The sequence below is a fragment of the Parasteatoda tepidariorum genome, chromosome 12 (assembly GCF_982258835.1).
Source record: "Parasteatoda tepidariorum strain Cologne lab strain chromosome 12, Ptep-v5.0, whole genome shotgun sequence".
Lineage (NCBI taxonomy): Eukaryota > Metazoa > Arthropoda > Arachnida > Araneae > Theridiidae > Parasteatoda > Parasteatoda tepidariorum.
Window position 1 is genome coordinate 37,642,978 of NC_141766.1, and position 20,859 is coordinate 37,663,836.

General features: G+C 30.8%; 1 protein-coding gene across 4 annotated transcripts; it reads left to right on the forward strand.

The window, feature by feature from the left end:
* Window positions 1-6,514: 6,514 nt before the first annotated feature.
* LOC107437135 (uncharacterized) lies at window positions 6,515-13,126 on the forward strand. Of its 4 annotated transcripts, XM_087156088.1 has the most exons (8): window positions 6,515-6,614; window positions 8,309-8,332; window positions 9,382-9,411; window positions 10,140-10,166; window positions 11,021-11,050; window positions 11,553-11,582; window positions 12,081-12,110; window positions 12,891-13,126. In XM_087156088.1, exons 1-8 carry the CDS (start codon window positions 6,548-6,550, stop codon window positions 13,028-13,030), a joined length of 378 nt encoding a protein of 125 aa, XP_087012214.1. In that variant the 5' UTR covers window positions 6,515-6,547; the 3' UTR covers window positions 13,031-13,126. The 4 variants fall into 4 exon arrangements, with proteins under 4 accessions (XP_087012214.1, XP_042905770.2, XP_087012215.1 ...); XM_043049836.3 differs by lacking the exon at window positions 11,553-11,582; XM_087156089.1 differs by lacking the exon at window positions 11,021-11,050.
* The last annotated feature ends 7,733 nt before the right edge of the window (window positions 13,127-20,859 follow it).

Consider the following 20,859-nt stretch of genomic DNA (forward strand, 5'->3'; position numbering starts at 1 on the left):
CAATGTAAAAGTATTAACCATTAACCTCAAAGATGTTAATGTTCTATTTTCGAAACGTTTATTTTCAATAAGTTTAAGACTACTAGCTCAATTTTTTCATTCTTCGCACTAACAATTGGAAAAAATGAATTTTACTCTCAACCAAAATCTATCAGTCATATAATGTTATAGATCTTGCAATATATATTTTTTGAAATCAAACAATCGTTTCGATTTCTTTAACAGAATTATAGTGATGTCACATGTTATTAAAAATGTAAGAAGTATTATTAAAATTTAATTATTTTTTCCTTTATTTAAGTATTCAATCGAAACTACCACGTTGTCATATTTAAAGCGAAAAAATTATTTGCAGTTACTTTCAATAGTAAACTGAAGGAAATATGCTAGAAAAAGTTGCTAATGTTAATATTTTGAAATAGATGTTTTCCTTCGCAACTTTTAACGTTTTTTGTCTGTTGCGCTATCCCTGGAATTAGTAGAAAAATATTAAAAAATTCCATTTAGTTTTTATGCAAACTTCCAACCAAGTTTTTAATAAAAGCATTTTTTTCGTTAGTTCAAAATGAGAGTCCGTCAGGTAAACGTTTAAAAGACGACTTTCTGAGTTTAAGATTTTTTTAAAAATATTTAATAATACGAATAAATTAATTTCATTATTTTATAATTAATCTTAAATTAAGTTTGGTGTTCTAGAGTTGAATTTACAGTGTTAGTGTTGAATCGAGTCTATTAAAAATTTAATTCAAATTACGTTAAAATGAAAAAAATAAGAACTGTCACGTACAATAGGGAATCATATTTTTCTATAAAAGACCTAGCCGAATTCACATTCTTCATTCGAGAGGAAAACAAAAGGTAAATAATCAATAAATTAGTACTGATCAAAACTGCAAAATGGTGATCTTAACAAAAAAAAAATATACCAAAACAATAAATAAAGCTAATATAAATTCTTTTTTTTTTCAATTATAATTATATTTTACCCTCCGTGGTTGTCGTTGTTGTTGTCGCAGACCATTAAGGAAAGGGGTGAGATTGTTTTTATTTTCCAGTGGCACCATCTATGGCAAATATTTTGACTTTTGCCACACACATACATCACATCCGGTATTAAGGCGGACCCATTCATACATCCATTCATTCATCCACAGATCATAATTTTGACCTGATCAGAGAACGATAAATCTCCAATTCAGTACCCTCAGAGGTATAATTTTCTATGGGAACATAGAGGACTTTGTGACCAGGCAGATTTAACGTTCACCCGTCAACATTTACTACACTACTTTACTACACTTAGCAAATTACCAAAATTTTTCCATTTAATAGTTTTTTTCGTTAATAAGTAATTTTTATTTTAATAGAATAGCATTTCTTTAACTTTTCTCCTTGGTGAATTAGTACCATTGCTCCATTAATATCGGCCTTTAGTTCATAGCTTATGTTTTTGTTTCAATTAGTATCGATTGCAAAAATAATTAAAGTGACATAGGCATCAACAAGAGTATGGCGATTTTTTACGCTTCTGTTAACAAATTAGTAAAATTTAATGCAAACTTAAGCTTTTGGGGGTAAAGCTAATTTGTTGTATATTGCGAAGCTCTTGCTGAGCTATATCCATTTTTGTAAGCATGCGTTTCGAGCTATGCCCGTTTTTTAAAACACATATTTCGAGCTATATCCGTTTTTGTAAATACGCATTTCGAGCTATGTCCGCATTCCTGCCAACTTTTACGCATTTGGCGTAAAATTTTATTTTTATATTTTAAGTGGTAGTAAATATATACTATTTTTCTTCTTTTAGAAACTTAATTTTTAAATGATTTTGTCACCCCTATTCTTGGAAAATTTAAGCATATATATTAATATGTGTTACTATCATGGTTGTCAGCTTAAGCTTTTCCAAATACAACGTATTTATTTGCTTACAATTGAAATTTTATTTCCATTTTAATACCACTGGGAAAAATCATAATGGAAGGGATTAAAAGTTGGCAGGTATGTATCTGTTTTTGTAAACGCACCTTTTGAGCTACGTCCATTCTTTTAAACACAAACTTCGAGCAATGTAAATTCTTATCGGAACGCATTTTGAGCACTGTCCATCTTTATTAACACGCGTTTCGAGCTTTGTCAGATTTAAAAGCTCACTGACGCACTTTTTGTATCACTTTAACCGGTTAACGCCCAGCGTCATATATTTAGTACAGCTCCTTTTTTCAAAGACATTCATTCTGGTGGGAAACTTTTTTCAGTATTTTCATTTATCTGGGTGAATTAAAGGATTCTCTGATACCACAACGATTTAGTTATTTCTGATTAGATCTAGAATTCTAAGGAACAAGTACTTTTTGATTATATGCCACCATAATATAGCATAACACAAAATGTTTTAATACACTGTAAATTATTTCATTATGTATGGGTTAGGGGCCGCTGCGCGGCCCAGGCACTCAATTTATTTTAAATATAGAAAAGAAAGTACTTTTTGATCTATTAAAGACTTTTTGAATGCCTTAACTCTTTCGCGCCGACTGTCACAAATACGTGCCAGCAGAGAACCGTATCAATCAGGGTAAAAAGATAAAACTGGTAATCAAAGTAATTCTTTAGCAGTTTATTTGTGGGCGGAGTTATAATTGTTTGATTTATTTATGTCACCATTACTTTGTTCAAAATAAAACTATTTAGTTATACTTTGAATTAACATTGATTATATATATGATTAAACTAACAAAAAGCAAAGTAAGTCCAGCAACGACTACATTTAAGTTATCGTTTTTTATTTAATTACAACTTGATTCTGATTTTGTACGAATGCTTTTCTGAATCACCCGTCCTCAAGGGGTTAACAGTAGAAAAACCAATTAATTTCGATATCATATTATTCCACTTTTTCCATAAAACCACTTTTTGTATCATTTCAATTTATAAATTCGGGACAAAACGGGTTAATACGAAAAGTCGAGCTAAAACAAGCTGAAAGATTTAATTAGTAAAAGCTTACCCGTGAAAAAGTTAACATTCAGTGAGAAAGCTTTTCGATAGTTGGCTGAGGCATCAAAAAGCCTCCAAAGGTCTTGTAAGTAGGCCGCGCAGACCATAAAGTGAACCAGTTGTGCGCATGAACCCAAAACCTTTTATAAAAGTAATTGAAAGAAATTTATCATATATATTTGAGAATTGAATCTGTAGTGGTTGTCAAGTGAATAAGGAAAACCAATAATATTCATAAATAAAACAAATTTTTAGTCATAAATTTGCTACCACTTTCTTATTTTCACTAAATTTTGTATTATATGACTCGTTCGGAAAGTGGATATCCTTCTCAGTGGTCTGATCGGACTACCTATAAAAAATCCATGTGGAGGCTTTCAGTTACAGGAGGCGCTGGCTGAGGTGACTGAGAGTCATCTCTCAAGTGTAAAACTTTAATAGCGTCAGCTGGAAGATCAATACATATCACTATAATATCAAAAAATGTGAAAATTGCCAAAAGCATAACCACTATAAGGAATGAAAATATGGCAAAATACTTATTTAAAATTTACTGATAATATTTCTTTCGATGTGTTTTTATTCGACGAATTTTGAAAATTTGAAATGTTATGAAAAGTTATGTTTATGAAATGTTACGCCTTTTCCTTTTCAAAACCAAATCGATTTTATGAGATTGCTCCAACTAATACTTCTGTAAAATTAAATATGCATTTTTTTAAACGTGACTTTAAGCTATTAATATGATTCTGAAAAAATGTACCGAAATATTACACATCTAAATATTAGTGATAATGAAGCAGGAGTCTTTTTTATTTTAATAGATGCATATATTATATTACTTTTGCTCATATTTTTCCTTTTTTGCATATCGTAAAATTTCAAAACAGTGCAGAATCTGATGTATCAAATTATTCTTTTAACCACTTAATTGGGTTACTCGTACACTGTACGTGTTACACACCTGTTATCTTTTTGTCGCTATATAAGGAAATATTGCGTTAGGTAAAAACTACTCTTTTTTTGAAGTTTGTAAACTAAATAGATTAAATAACTCAATTAAATAGCTTGCATGTTTATACACGTTGATTTCTTTCTATGCATTGTGATCAAATTAAATTATAAAGTCCAAAAATTAAAAAGAAAGTCATTATTTTTTTACCGCTTTAAATATATATATAAAAAAAAACTAAAATTCTGAAGAAAATTTATAGCATCTATAATTTTTCCGTAAGCTGACCCCTTAAGGTTTACCCAAATGCCTTTTCTGCCTGTAAAAAATTTGCCAGTTTAGATCAGAGATGTCAATTGCTCCGGATTCAACAAAATCTTTTAAGAAATGGTAGAGAATTGAGTACCAAAATCAGCAGATTTTGCTAAATTTTAAAAGCCTCGACACGGTTTTTTATAAGTAGTCTGCGCAGACTACAGAAAAAGTGAACCAGTTGGGCGCATGAACCCACATTCTATTTTAAACGTAATTGAGAAAAATTTGTCATATAAATTTGAGAAATGAATCTGTAGTGGTAGACAAGTAAATGAGACAAACCAATCATATTCATAAACTAACCAAATTTTTAGACATATATTTGCTACCACTTTCTTATTTTTACTAGATCTTCTACTAGATTTTTACTTTCGTAAACTGGTTTACCTTCATAGTGGTCTGATCGGACTACCTATAAAAAACCGTGAGGAGGCTTTCAGTTATAACAGTAGCAATGAGACATAAGTCTTTGGATTATTCAGAAGTAAGAACAATATAAATTCAATTTACTAAATTAAGAATCATACATTAAACGCTACCACTCGAAAATATTTATCCGCTGCAGGGAGCAAATTGGCATCTCTGATTTGGTAGTCGCATTACTATCACTAGGGAAAATTATCCATGGACAGAATAAAATGTGTAATGTGAGATATCAGTATAAATAAGGCTCATTATACGCTTCTGGAAAATTTTATTAATTGACATAAATTTGTTGCCCAGAAGCAGAAAATTGCTTAATAGTAGCTCCCATTAAAATAAAATTTCATATACGCTTCTTTTAAATCTATGTAGGGTAAACCAACCAGTGAAGGAACACTACCTAGTGAAGGAACATTTCATATATATTGATTAAAAATAAGAATTTGAAAGTTTTTCTTTAGATTGATTGGTAACAATAGCTTACTGCCAAACAATAGGAAGTCATCTAACAATGTTTTGGATTACCTGGTCAAATAGACTTCTCTGGAAAATTTTTTGAATTTGTTATTATCTCTGCAACGCCTTGTTTCTTTGAAAAAAGTATAAGGTGAGTGCTTGTATTTATATGCTTGAAGTTGAATTAATTGAATGTAATAGTTTTATTTTTCTCACTGTGAAAAAGAGAATTCAAAATATGGTTATTGAAGTTACGTTTTATTTTTTTTTCAAGCATCGTAGCATAATAAAGTACTGAGATAAGGGGGTGTTTATTCACTGGATCACCAACCGATGAAAAACCAGTGAAGGAACAAGTGTTCCTTTACTGGGTTTTCTTCTAAGTTAATGAAAATAAAAGACAAACTTTAATTTTCTTGTACCTTTAGTGATGTTCCGCATCAAAAGTATGTTAAAAATACGAAAAACAGCTTTTAACCAGTGAGGGAACAGGCATGTTTCTTTACTGGGCATAGATTTCCCAGTGAATGAACAGTATGTGTTAATATGTTGACACTTTAATTTTCAAATCATGATTACAAAAAAAAGTTAACATTTTCCAAGTATTTATATGTTATAATTTCAAGAGTAGGCTTGTTTTTAAATATTTGTATGGCTTATAAATTCATAAAGAGCATTAAAAAATAACCAAAATAAAGTGTTCCTTTACTGGGCGTTCATTCACTGGTAAGAGCTGTTCCTTTACTTGGTCGTCTTACTACTTGTTACTTGAACCTCCAAAACTTTAAAACAATATTATGTAAGTTCTCTACATTTTTCTACATAATTTGTAATTAGTAACAAATATGTTGACATTGTCATTTAACTAAAATTGCGAATTTTGAAATTAATATGATTTTTTTAAAGCACAAGCGAAGCTTAAGTGTTCCTTCACTGGATGGTTTACCCTATATTTGCTAAGAGAAAGCGAAATATTCTGGTAGGTATACAAACATAATAATATAAAAAATATATATTAATATTACTACCAATTTTAAATTTTTTCTGGTGCGCACGAACGCTGATAAAAGACCTATTTTTAACGAAAGAAGTTGTATACATTACACTATGCAAAATATTAAATAAAAATCGCTAAAAATGTACAGTTTCTTAACTGATTCGATGGATTTAACCTAGCGAGTCAAAACAATTTTTGTAATAAGCAAGATATATTAATAGCGCATTCAGCTGCCCGTCAGTAAATAAAATTTCAATTTTATCTGCGACATGGTTTCAAAATTTTAAATAAATAGTCATCGTATTATTTGTTCATTAAAATTTTCAGTAGTATAAAAGCTTCCTTTTTGAAGCAATGCTATTCATATCTATTTTGAGAAGATACTGACTCCCTTCACAAGCAAAATGAATAGTTTATTTAAAGTCTTTGTTATGATTTTTGTTGTTGCTGTTCTTAGCATATCTTGCGAAGGTAAGCTTTGTTTTGTGAAAGTCTTATAACCATTTGCTACGTAAATTTAAAATTATTATTTCAGAAACAATACGATATTAAAAGTTCGCTTTATTTTCGAAAAAGTATTAGCTAACATAATTCATGTATTTTCTTTAAACTGTGGGATTCAGTTAAACTATAAATTATACAAAAAAGTGGCATCCATTTCTATTTTCGTTTGATTTTTGCTTTTCAAAGACGAAATACCAGTCGGAAATTAAACTGAACGTTTGTATACGTATATATTTTGACCTTTAGGAAAACGAGTGAAAAAGTTTTGACTACTTAGATGTAGTTATAGAGTTTTAGGTAATTTATAACTGCAATTTTTACTCAAATTAAGATTCCTCATCTGTTATTATTAAACTTTTTTCTTAATTTTTATCCCGATTATAAAATCAATAAATTAAGGTAAATGCTAAAAGATATTTCTTATTTCAACTAACCACTTTGCTTTTTAGTGGTTTAGAAGTTGGAAATTTCATGCATATATATTTTCTTCTGAAAACAATTTTTAGTGGTCGTTACGTAGAAATTAAATTATCGATATATGTTTAACCCTTTGACGGTTATGAACGAGTTCAGCTCGCAATCGAATCGTGCTTCAAAATGCACGCAAACGAGTTGCGTTCGGGAGCAAGATTTCGACCGTAATGGTTAGTAACGAGCACTACTCGCGCAGTGAAATTTTTCCCCAATGCGCGCTGACGAGCTGAACTCGTTCGCCATTATTATTCTGCATTGACTATGTTAAAAACGAAAAGTACGTAAAAACTGTTATTTATATGTACTACGAATACTTTAAGAAATTTTTAAAACGCGTGAGGCGAGCTATTTACCGCATCCAGAGATGCCAACTTGCTCCGCTTTGAAAAATAGTATTTCCCAGTGATAGCAAAAGTCAAGTTACTTTCAGATTAGTATTTTTCCTTTTAAGTAATTTTTTCACCACCAAATATCAAAAACTATGAATATCATATGAAATACAACGTTAAAGCAACTGTCTTCTGATTACTCTATTAAAAAGTAGGCGTAGCTGTCCTTCTCCAACGAAATTTACTACATAATTTGCTACCACTTTATTATAACAATTCCAGAGCAATTGACATTTAGCCAGAGAAGGGTGACATTTTCGGTAGCATGGCGGTGGAAAACAGCTGCCCCTTTCGACTACTGTTTGCTCGTAATACTGCGCGAATTAATGAATCGAAAACTGCTAATTTCCCTAACCGTCAAAGGGTTAATTTTCGTTACCACTTTTAAGCATTCAGAAGGTCAGCGGGAACTCTGTAAACGGGAATTTTTTTAAAGAGATTAGATTAGCAAGTTTTTCTAACACACTTTTTTCAGTATACTATTGAGAGTAAACGCATAAGATTCTATCGTATTTAATATGATTGATTTGCAACGTTAGAAATAGTGGTAATTACGATTGAATAACTAAATAGGTAATAACTGAATTAAAATGAAATTAGTTTCTACTACTTCATTCAATTTTAGTCACCAATGGCATCCTTGTTATAAATTACATTTCTGTGGTATATTTCATAATATAAAATATTACATTCTTCAAACAGAACTTGTATTTATCATAATTTTCTTAATAAAATTTTTTTTTGGCATTACATTCCGTTCAGACGTACTCATAAATAAAAACATTTTTAATCTTTCAGCTCAGCGTAGAAGCAATAATATAGGTAAGCAGTTTTCTTTATTCTAAACACTTATCAGAGAACCTAAGCTCCCGTTCTCAGCTGGTAATATTGGTCATTATAATTATTATTTCTTTGATATCAGTTCTAGTCCTTGTCCTGTCGATTGCACAGTGGGCCAGCATCCAAGGTTTCGTGCCCAAAATTAGTATTTCGATAAAATTTGCTTCAAAATTTGGGGGTTTTTATTTAAGGGTTTTTATGTGCAGGTAAATTGAATTCACAGTTGAAATTTTGAAATACACTAAAAATACCCACAAAAAAAATACAAAATGGTGAGCAAAAAAGAAAAATATAGTACGCTTAAATAATTAAATAAAGCAATGAAAATATAATAATTTTCGTAATTTTATATTGAAAATGAAAAGCAAATTATATTTCCGAAGTAATATTACAAAATAACGCCAATTAATTACAAAATAACTCGAAAACATGAAAAAAAACATAATATTTGTTTTCCGGCATATTTTGTCCACCTTTGCAATAGGGGCAAAATAGGGCAGGATTTTTCGAAAGAAAAAACATCGAAGAAGACAACAACAACAAAAGTTTAGCTAATTACCTCGTGGAACTTTTTGGAACTAAGTTTCGAAAGTCATTCAAACATTGTGAAATGTCAAATGATGAAATATAAACTATAAGTTTGTCAAGAGTATTAACAAATCCAACAAACCAAAAAATTGTACTATAATTTCAGACTAATTACTCTGATAAAAATGTAACAGTAAGGTGAAATTCCTATATATATTTCTGAAATAAAAATTTGAAAAAACATTTTATAACATATTTTTTATTGCATTGTACTTTCGTCGGTCCAAAAAGTAAATAATAATATTTGGAATGATTATGAATACTTAATTTGGGATGCATTAAGACTGCCTACACATAATTTAATTTTTGACTTTTGGTCAAAGATCATGGTCTTCTGGCCCACAGTGGATTGGTCGGGGTACCTGAGGCCGGAGTGGCCCATTACCCTTTTATCATGGGATGGATAATTTATATCTTCAACTCATGTCTTTCTTTTTCTTCAGGTGGATCTAACAGAGGGGGCAGATATCAAAGTAAGTAACTTTTTCAGTTATCGAATAATTTCCATTTCGGTTACAAAACCTTAGAATTTTTTTTTCACTAGAGATGTCAATTTACTTCGCTTTGTAAAATAGTATTTTCTAGTGGTAACGCAATTTTAAGTTATTTTTAGTTCATAATTTTTCCTTTTAAGTGATGTTTCCCCCACTACATATCAAAGTATCACATGAAAGGCAATTTTATTGCAATTATAATATTTCGTGGCTATTCTTTTAAAGATTTGGCGTAATTATACATATACTACAAGTTTTACTATTTACTTCACTATCAATTTATTAATAGTTTTGCAGAAAGTGAAGTTGTTGGCCTCCCTGATTTTGACCAATGTAAAAAAGTTACGAAAATTCTGATGCAATTATATTTATTTATGTCATCTATTATCCCCTTTTAGATTGATATAGGAAAAGTACAATAATTGTACCGTCAAAAATATTTTAATACTATCCATACCTTAATATATAATCTCACAACTTTTCATTTTTAAACCAAATTTGTAATTAAAGGTATAAAATATCATTATACCGTGCAAAATAACACATTGCATACGATTAAAAACAGTGCATGCGCACATACCGTATAACATTGATAACATATAAAATAACATAACTGGGCACAACTGTTGCAATTATTCCCGGTGATTAAAATCATCACTTATTTTTTTCCTTATTGTACAATTTAAAAAAAAATTATTTCTTTTCAGATGGTGGTAGAGGCTATGGAAACCAAGGTAAGTTAGTTGGCATGTGATTTGATTTTAAAAACACACTTCTGCTAGTTCTTTTAATAGGTGTTAAAAATTATTTTAAGGTTTTCTATTAACTTGAAAAAGTATTATTTTGATCCCTGAGGAAATTTTTTTCCCGTTGCATGAGATTTTTGATTTCTTTAAAACAGATCTTGGTAATTTTAACGTCACTGATTTCAAATCCGCACTAGGTTTCTCTTTCCAAGCTACAATGTTTTTTAATGACTTTTCCAGTCAATTTTCTGTCGAAATGCATAAATTTTAAAAAAGTTATATATAACAGAAGGTCGTATAAATTATGCGAAAACCTTCTAGGGGAGTTAGAGCTTATTATCAGGAATAAAATTGTATGTACCCATGTAATATTGTAACCATGTAATATTGTATCCATGCCTATAAATGTCATCATACGCTAAAGTTGCTTCCCTTTGAAAATTTGTTTTTTCGTGTGCATCAGAACAGTTAATAATGAGGGAAGCACCGCTAGCCGCATACGGTGACATTTCCGGATGTGGTTTTCTATGACATTTTTAATCTTAATGATGTGCCCTAACCCCCTTAGAAGTTTGTTTCAACATTTACCCAATCCCCTCTCATATATAACGTTTTTAAACTTGTACATTTAGACAAAAAATAGACTGAAAATATCGCTTAAAAACTCTTTAGGAGCAAAACTAATTTCAGGTTTTATATTCTCATGACCGAATTAGGTAAGATTGATTATTTGTGTAAATGCAAACAAAAAATTCATTCTCATCTGTTATTAAACCATAAATTATGAAGTGAGGCTTTCTGGTTTGTATGCTTTTATACATAAATAAGTTATTTATTTTTAGCTGGAGGATATGGAGGCAACAGAAACCAAGGTAAAAAATCTTAATTTCTTTTACATTAGTTCATTGTGTATAAAAGTATTGTACCTGTGTTTAAATAGTTTTAAAATTTTAAATAGTAAATTTAATACTCTACTGTAACCTGCTCAGAAGCACACAAACTATTTATAAGAGAGACGCTCCAGACGCGCACAATGACATTTCTAAGCAAGTGTGATGCAATTTTTGTCCTGATGATGTGCCCTAACTCTCCTAAGTTTGACGTACCATTTATGCAATTATTGTTGTCTATAGCATTTTAAAACTTGCACATTTTAACAAAAATAGAATAAAAATTGTATTTAAAAAAAATCTGTTGCTTTCCGAGCAAAACTAATAACAGATTTAAAATCTATCGCTATCCGAATTAGGCGAGATCAAATATTTATATGAACGTAACAAAAAGCTTGTTTCCTAGTGCTATTAAATCAAAAATTAAGAATTGATACTTTTATGTCTATATACTTTGATATTTTAATTCATTATTTAATTTTAGCTGGCGGATATGGAGGATATAGAAACCAAGGTAAAAATCTTAATTTCTTCTACTTTAAATAATTGCGTATAAGAATACTGTACTTGTGTTTAAATAGTTTTAAATAGTAAATTTAATACTGTACTGTAAACTATTCAGAAGTTTACAAAGAAACAATTCATAAGAGAGGCGCGCTCCCAGACGCGTACGACGATATTTCAACGCTTTGGTTCCAATACAATTTCATTCCGGATAATGTGCCCTAACTCACCTAAGTTTTTTGTAACATTTATGCAAACATTGTTATCTATAACAAGTTAAAATTTGCACATTTTAATAAAAAATAGACGGAAAATTTCATTAAAAGAATCTGTAGCTTTAAGAGCAACCAATTACAGCTTTAAAATTTCGCTACCCGACTTAGGCAAGATCCATAACTAGTATAAAAGCAAAAAAATGTTCGTTTCCTTGTGCTATTGAACTAAAACTTAGGAAGTGATACTTTTATGTCTGTACACTTTGATATTTTAATTAATCCTTCATTTTTAGCTGGTGGATATGGAGGCAATAGAAATCAAGGTAAAAATCTTCATTTCTTCTACTTTGGTTGATTGTGTATAAGAAAATTTGTCTTGTGTTTAATTAGTTTTAAACTGTATATTTAATGAGGGGTAATCATTGAAAATTATTTTATAATACTAAGATACAAAATAAAAGATAACTGAATAAATAAAAAGTAAATAAATAAATGTTTAGCGTTTTTCAAATTGTGCACTATTATATTAAACTTATTGTTTAAAATAATGATTTAAAAAGGTTCATACACACCTGAAAAAATAAGAAAAGTTGCAGCAATATTAAGCTGAAAGATTGTATTTTGTTATTTATGTAACATCTAGATTTACTAAACTGACCAGCAGTCTTAAACTGGCAGCAAAGTTTCTATACAAAAATTTGAAATCTGACTGATTTATCTTTAAATTTAATTTTCTTAGAACAGAGATTTTTTGCGGATTCTCGGACAGAAAAGATATTTCGAATGTTCTTTTAGAAAGTTTGCAATTAGCTTTTTGAGAGCATTAGCCATTTTACGAATAACCCTTAGTAAATTTAACTAGATACAAAGATTTTAAGTTCTAATATTTAATTCTGGAATGAATGATATGGTTAAGAAGTTATCTGCTGTTTCGTTACAAATTTGAAACCAGTTCTTAAGTAGTTTCAGGTGTTCGCGAACGATGTTTTAAAATAATGTTGTCATGGAGTGTAATAATTATGAGTACTTCAGAAAATTTTATTTAGGTTGTTTAAAACAAGAATTTAATTATAAATGTTTTTTTCTCCTTTTCAAATTTTTAGCTAATCAAGGAGGCAGCCAACCACAAAGTGGTGGTCAACAAGCTACCAACACAAACTACGGGTCAGGAAATATAAATAACCAACAACGAAATCAACAATCTCAAAGTGGGAGTCAACGAAATGGAAACGGAGGATCTTAATAAGAAAATTAGAAAAAAAAACTGTATAATAAAAACTATTACAAAAATATTATAAAGTTGTTTCGACTTTATGCGAATAAAACATTTCAAAATAAATCCTTTTGCTTGTCCATTTCTTTCATTGATTCAAAATATTGTTAACAAGATGTACAGACATGCCAACTTTCTCCGCTTTGTAAAATAGTATCTTCTTAACACGTTCACGCCGGGGTGACCCACCGGTGGGTCACGCTAGATTGTCTCATCGGGCGGCGCACTTGAGTGAAAAAAAAAGAGATGCCAACTTGCTCCGCTTTGTAAAATTGTATTTTCTAGTGGTAGTGAAATTTAAGTTACTTATAGCTTAGTATTTTTCATTTTAAGTAATTTTTTTCACCACTAAATATCAAAAATTATAAGTATCATATAAAACGCATCGTTGAAGCATCAATCTGCTGGTTACTCTATTAAAAAGCAGGAGTAACTATCTTTCTTTACCGAATTTTACTACATAATGTGCTACCACTTTATTTTAACTATTCCAGAAAGCGGAGCAGTTGGCATTCCTGGTAAAAACTGGTAACAAATAAATTTCATTTTTTAGTTTTTTTCCGGGAATAATAAAAATCCATAACTACCAATTGCTTTTAACGGATGCAATTTTTTTATTGAATTGCTTCTTCGCCGTGATAAATTTCCTTACAGTGAATTGTTATTGTTAAGAATAGATTAACTCCTCCCGAATATTATCTAATATTGAAATAGTTCTTCTACCAGCATTTTCTCTCTTCCGTCCAGCTTTCAGGCGTAACACCCGACGTGAACATGTTAAGGTAATAGAATTTTTTAAGTTGAATATTTTTCATTTCAAGTAATTTTTCTACCACTATAAATCAAAAAATTAGAAGAATTATATAAAATGCAATTTTTATTTTTTTAGTATTTTGTGACTATTCTCTTAACTCTTTCGCGCCGACTGTCACAAATACTTGCCTGCAAAAAAACCGCATCAAGCAGGGAAAAAAGATAAAACTGGTAACCAAAGTAGTTCTTCAGCAGTTTATTCGTGACCGGGGTTGTAATTGCTTGATTTATTTAATTCACCATTACTTTAGTTCAAAATAAAATTATTTAGTTATACTTTGAACTAACACTGATTATATATATGATTAAACTAACAATAAAGTAGAAGCAAAGTAAGTCCGTCAAATTAGCAACTCCTGCATTTAAGCTATCCTTTTTTATTTATTTACATCCTGATTCTGATTTTGTACAAATACTTTTATGAATCACCCATCCCCAAGGGGTTAAGCATCATTGGTGAGTTTTTCTAAACTGGACACATCTTGAAATGATTGTTTATGAAGATGGTCTCAGCTCAAAATTCGCGTTTACGAAAATGGACATGGATATTATACATATTCTACAAGTTTATTAATAATTTTGTAGAAAGTGGAATAAAATTACTAAAACTCTAGACTTATTTATGTCAATTGTATGTCATTACGTACATTTGTAGAGGAAAAGTACGATAATTAAATTACCTTAATGTATTGATGTCGCTTTTACTCCATTAAAAAATAGGCGTAATTATTCCAATTCTATAAGTTTTACTATTCAATTTATAAACAAGTTATCAAACTTTTGTACAGAGTGGAGCAGTCGGCATCCTTAGATTATACATATCGTAATACATTTTATTCTGTCAGCGGATAATTTCCTATAGTGTTAGCAATTCGATTACCAAATCAGAGATGCCAACTTGGTACAGACAGCTGATAAATATTTTCGAGTGGTAATCTTTTAATGTATCATTCCAGATTTAATAAATTCGATTTATAGGATATTTGCTCACCACTACTTCTAATTAATTCAAAAGTTATGTAATTCATAATATCCAGATTTATTTATTAGGATCGAACTCCATTCTGCTCCCCAAACTTTATTTCTGTTATGTATGTTTCTTAGTCTAATTTTAGGATGGATGAGAAAAGGGCCGCAGACGCAAAGTTCCACTTCAACGAACGAACGATCATTTGTTAGGATTGACTCTGTAAGAAGTTATCATAGGACTGGATGAAGATGCATTAAAATCCCAAAATGCTAATTATTTTGATTGATATTCGGCTTATTAAATACATCGGAATGATATTTCGGTTTCATGATGACATTTTGCTACGTCGTTTGAATTAAATTTTTGAATAAAGTTTACAATTCTAACTATTAGGTATTATTTAAGCTGTTACGCACACACAGGTATATATATATATATATATATATATATATATATATATATATATATATATATATATATATATATATATATATATATATATATATATATATATATATATATATATATATATATATATATATATATATATATATATATATATATATATTGGTTAATGTACGATGGTTAAATGTACTTTAAATTTATTAACCCTTTGAATGTTATGAACGACTTCAGCTCGCAATCGAATCGTGCCTCATAATGCGCGCTGATGAGCTGAGCTCGTTCGCCATTATTATTCTGCATTGACTATGTTAACCCTTTGACGGTCAGGGAATTGAAAAGTTTTCGTTTCATTAATTCGCGCAGTATTACGAGCAAACAGTAGTCAAAAGTGGCAGCTGTTTTCCACCGCCGTTCTTCCGAAGATGTCACCCTTCTCTGGCGATGCCAACTGCTCCGCTTTCTGGAACTGTTTTAATAAAGTGGTAGCAAATTATGTAGTAAATTTCGTTGGAGAAGGACAGTTACGCCTACTTTTTAATAGAGTAACCAGTAGACTGTTTCTTTAACGTTGCATTTTATATGATTCTTATAGTTTTTGATATTTATAGTGGTGAAAAAACTACTTAAAGGGAAAGATACTAAACTGAAAGTAACTTGACTTTCGCTATCACTAGGAAATACTATTTTACAAAGCGGAGCAAGTTGGCATCTCTGGATGTGGTAGATAGCTCGCCTGACGCGTTTTAAAAATTTCTTAAAGTATTCGTAGTACATAAATAACAGTTTTTACGTACTTTTCGTTTTTAACATAGTCAATGCAGAATAATAATGGCGAACGAGCTCAGCTCGTCAGCGCGCAATGGGGAAAAATTTCACTACGCGAGTAGTGCTCGTTACTAACCATTACGGTCGAAATCTTGCTCCCGAGCGGAACTCATTTGCGCGCATTATGAGGCAAGATTTGATTGCGAGCTGAACTCGTTGATAACCGTCAGAGGGTTAAAAACAAAAAGTACGTAAGAACTGTTATTTATGTACTACGAATATTTTAAGAAATTTTTAAAACACGTGAGGTGAGCTATCTACCGCATCCAGAGATGCCAACTTGCTCCGCTTTGTAAAATAGTATTTCCTAGTAATAGCGAAAGTCAAGTTACTTTCAGTTTAGTATTTTTCCTTTTAAGTAATTTTTTCACCACTAAATATCAAAAACTATAAGTAACATATAAAATGCAGCGTTTAAGCAACAATCTACTGGTTACTCTATTAAAGAGTGGGCGTAACTGTCCTTCTCCAGCGAAATTTACTACGCAATTTGTTGCCACTTTATTATAACAATTCCAGAAGACGGAGCAGTTGGCATCGCCAGAGAAGGGTGACATTTTCGGAAGAACGGCGGTGGAAAACAGCTGCCACTTTCGACTACTGTTTGCACGTAATACTGCGCTAATTAATGAAACGAAAACTGCTGATTTCCCTGATCTTCAAAGGGTTAAGGCCAATAATTAAATATTAACTAGTGGAACACAAATTTTATTTCCAATACAAATATAAAATGAAATTGCAGATATGGGCAGATCTCTAAAACCTTTAACTTTTAATAATTAAAAAAAGTTATAAAAAATACTGGGCACACTATTTTTACACCTCCAGAATTGTTTGAAAATGTATAAAATATCAGAAAATAATCGTGAACATCGAAAATTTTGATGCCCTTATTGTCACACTATAACTAACACACTATAAGTATCACACTATAAACACTGAGGAAGGTTCTTGCTTATAGAACCGAAACTATAGTATTTCCATTTCTGTACTGATATTTGAGCTTTATTCACGATACTTTTTTGCTTTAAATTGAGAATGATTAATTTAAGTATATTCTTCATAAAACGTTTTCTACAATCACGTGGCGAGAAACATGCATAAAATTTAATTTCTCCGAGTGACACAATTATTTTTTCAAATGAGAATGTGTTATGTGTTAACATAAAAAAAACTGCTACACTTTTGTATTTTTAAACTTTTAACTCTTTAATACTTTTCGATGCCGTTTGCCTAGCCTGGGAAAACTTATATCAAAAATATTAGAAACCACCAGAAATTAAACTACTTGCTTCTTGACATTAAATGATTTTCATAACTTTGGTCAGGGCTGCATGCCGGACCCTGGGACAACTCTTTCCAATTCCCTCCCTTGAGTACGGCCTTGATAACAACACATGTAAACTACATGCATAATTTTCTTTAATTGTCATATAACACAGAAATGTTATCGCCTTCTTCACTGACATTCTAGTACTTATAAATTTCTTATTGAGTTAAATGTAAACCGGATAATTTGACTTTTTCTAGCAAAAACCATTTATAAAAAATGCAGTGTAGCTATGACTTTTCGAGGATAATAAATTGTTTACAACTAAACAATGGATATCTTGGTTAAATCACGCAGTCTCTAGGTCGTACTAATAAGCTTCAACAGGCCTTCCAATCTTAGTTACCCGGCATTACCATCACCTACATCAGGAAGCTTCCACACGGTATTTTATAAGTAGTCTGCGCAGACTATTTAAAAAGTGAATCAGTTGTGCACATGAACTCAAATTCTATCTATAAGTATTCGTGCGTTCGTTGTAGTAGAACTGGGCATCTGAGGCCTAAATGACCATCATCCCATTCATCTTGAAGCGTCCCAAAGGGACATATCAACGCCGCCTATAACTGAAAGCCTCCACACGGTTTTTTGTGGGTAGTCCGATCAGACCACTGTGAAGGATATCCACTTTCCAAACGAGTCATTTAATGCAAAATCTAGTTAAAATAAGAAAGTGGTAGCAAATATATGATTAAAAATTTGTTTTATTTATGAATATTATTGGTTTGCCTTATTCACTTGTCAACCACTACATATTCAATTCTCAAATATATATAATAAATTTCTCTCAATTACTTATATAAAAGGTTTTGGGTTCATTCGCACTAGAGGTTCACTTTTTAAATAGTCTGCGCGGACTACTAATAAAAAATCGTGTGGAGGCTTTTTGATGTAGGAGGTGATGGACACATATAGTAAAGTTGTAGTGGTGGTTCAGAAGAACCTAAAAAGAGATAAAATAAAGAAAAGCATCATGTGAGATGTAGCAAGCATGATGGTGAGGCTCCTCATCCACGTCTTTTGGGCTGGGAGCAGGGAGATGAGTAAATAGACGACTTTCTTTCTAAAGTTCCCGAAGTTCTTTGAAGATCCTTAGGAACTTCACTGCATTGTTGGGGGCATCTTGTGGTCTACTCGTGAAGGTACGATGATTTCACTTTGGCTGAGTACCGCAGCCAACGCTTCTTATAAGTGAAAACCTCCACACGGTATTTTATAGGTAGTCCGATCAGACCACTATGAAGGATATCCACTTACCGAACGATTCATTTAATACAGAACATAATTATAATAAGAAATTTTTAGCAAATATATGATAAAATTTTTTTTTTATTTATGAATATTATTGGCTTGCCTTATTCACTTGTCCACCACTACAGATTCAATCCTCAAATATATAAGATAAATTTCTCTCAATTACTTTTATAAAAAGTTTCGGGTTCATGCGCACAACTGGTTCACTTTTTAAGCAGACTACGCGGACTACTTATAAAAGACCATGTGGAGGCTTCTTGATGTAGAAGGTGATGCCACAGCCCGTAAAACAGGTCGGGTGATCACCTTGACAAGTGATACATTTGGCCGGAAGGGAATTTTATAAGCATACCTGCCAACATTTAATCCTTTCAAGGATGATTTTTCCGATTGGTAGTAAAATGGAATTTAAATTACAATTTTAGGCAGAAACATACGCTGTATTTTGAGCAGGCTTGTGCGGACTATCTCAACAGCATTACATATTAATAGATATGGTTAATTTTTAAAAAAATAGTGATTGATCAAAAATATTATAAATTAAGTTTATAAATGCAAGGAATATATAGAAAGCATACATTTTACTATCACTTTAAGTACAGAAATAAGACTTTACGCCAAATGCGTAAAAGTTGGCAGATATGTATAAGTAATAGAGAGAAATTTATCATATAAGTTTGAGAATTGAATCTGTAGAGGTTTACAAGTAAGTAAGACAAACCAATAATATTCACAAACTAAACAAATTTTTAGACATATATTTGCTACCACTTTCTTATTTTTACTAGATTTTTTATTTAATGGCTCTTTCGTAAACTGGATTACCTTCATAGTGGTCAGATCGGACTACCTATAAAAAAAATGTGTGGAGGTTTTCAGTTATAGGAGGCGTTGTTATTAACCAGGGGTGAACACAAGACGGAAAAGAGAAAAGGCAGGTATTAAAACCATTTCAGTTATAGTTAGTTTTCGGGAGGAGTTTACTTTTTCTTTTTTTAAACTATTCTACAATATCTATTTGATCTTGGAAAAGAGTTTTCAGTTTTCGTATGTTAAAATCTTAAAGAAATCTTGATAGTCTCAGATATTTTATTTTTCTCGAGAAAAATGCTACAATAAAATGTATTTCGTACCAGTTTTTCATCTTTTCCGTCTCGCTTTATAAGGGCTTTCAGCCATGGTATTACCCCACCTTCTCTGTCGTACTTACACGACGTGACAAAATCAGTAATAGTAATGGCGTCTACCAATACTTGTTAACAATTGATATCTATACATTTACATTTGAATAAATGGTATTTATTTGAAGACCGGCTACCGGGGGGAGGCGAGGGAGTGCAGAGGGAGTCCTCCCCATTTGTAAATTCTGTAAATATCTTGTTGTTTTTATTATCTTATGTACTATTTGCGACTTATATTATATTTAACCCAGATTTGATTTCCCAATTGCATTTATATGCGACTTAACAAATGTTAAGTACAGCACCTTCCTTCCCTTCCTTTTACCTAAACTCGATGAAGGAGCAGATATCCGCCTATGATAGGCACTCCGAAAATACTTGAATGGTTAGCAGTTAGTGGTACTTATTAAAGTTTACTCTGAGCACGTACACATGTCTAAAAAATTACAAAGTGAACATAATATTAAGATCACTATCATTTCAGGATTAGGATTCTTGAATTACTTAATGATTTAGGATAGTCAAACAAAATTTGAGTTTCGAAGGAAATATTTTTATCTAAGAAACTTCAATTTAATTTAGAGCAATATGGTTACCAATTTTTAAGCATTCGCAATATAGTTATGTCTCTACTTCTTTTCACAAAAAGTGCATAATAGGTCGTTTATTAACTATCAATTATTTACCAAACATTTGGGGCTATGGTAACAAACTAGATTTATTTTTATAAATATTGTATGAGGAATTTATTGAAAGAAATAAGTTTTTTTCCGTTCAATACTTAACTAAAATTCTATGAAATTGTGACATTGATACATAGAACACGTAGAACAAATAACTCATTTAAATATATTACACGAATGGATATAAAATGAATTTTGTAAAATGTTCCCGAGCAATTATGAAGAAATCAGATTCCAGTAAGTGGTTTAACGAATTGTAAAAATTGATGAAATTACGATCAGCTGTATGTATGTAAACTTAAGAAATAGGTAGTTTCATAATTTTATTTAAAAGTTGA

What these genes read in the sequence shown, in the direction of transcription:
- LOC107437135 (XM_087156088.1), top strand. Translation starts at nt 6,548, where the DNA reads ATGAATAGTTTATTTAAAGTCTTTGTTATGATTTTTGTTGTTGCTGTT. An exon ending in TCTTAGCATATCTTGCGAAG is followed by an intron (nt 6,615 to 8,308) that starts GTAAGCTTTGTT and finishes TTAATCTTTCAG; the next exon opens with CTCAGCGTAGAAGCAATAAT. An exon ending in TGGAGGCAATAGAAATCAAG is followed by an intron (nt 12,111 to 12,890) that starts GTAAAAATCTTC and finishes TCAAATTTTTAG; the next exon opens with CTAATCAAGGAGGCAGCCAA.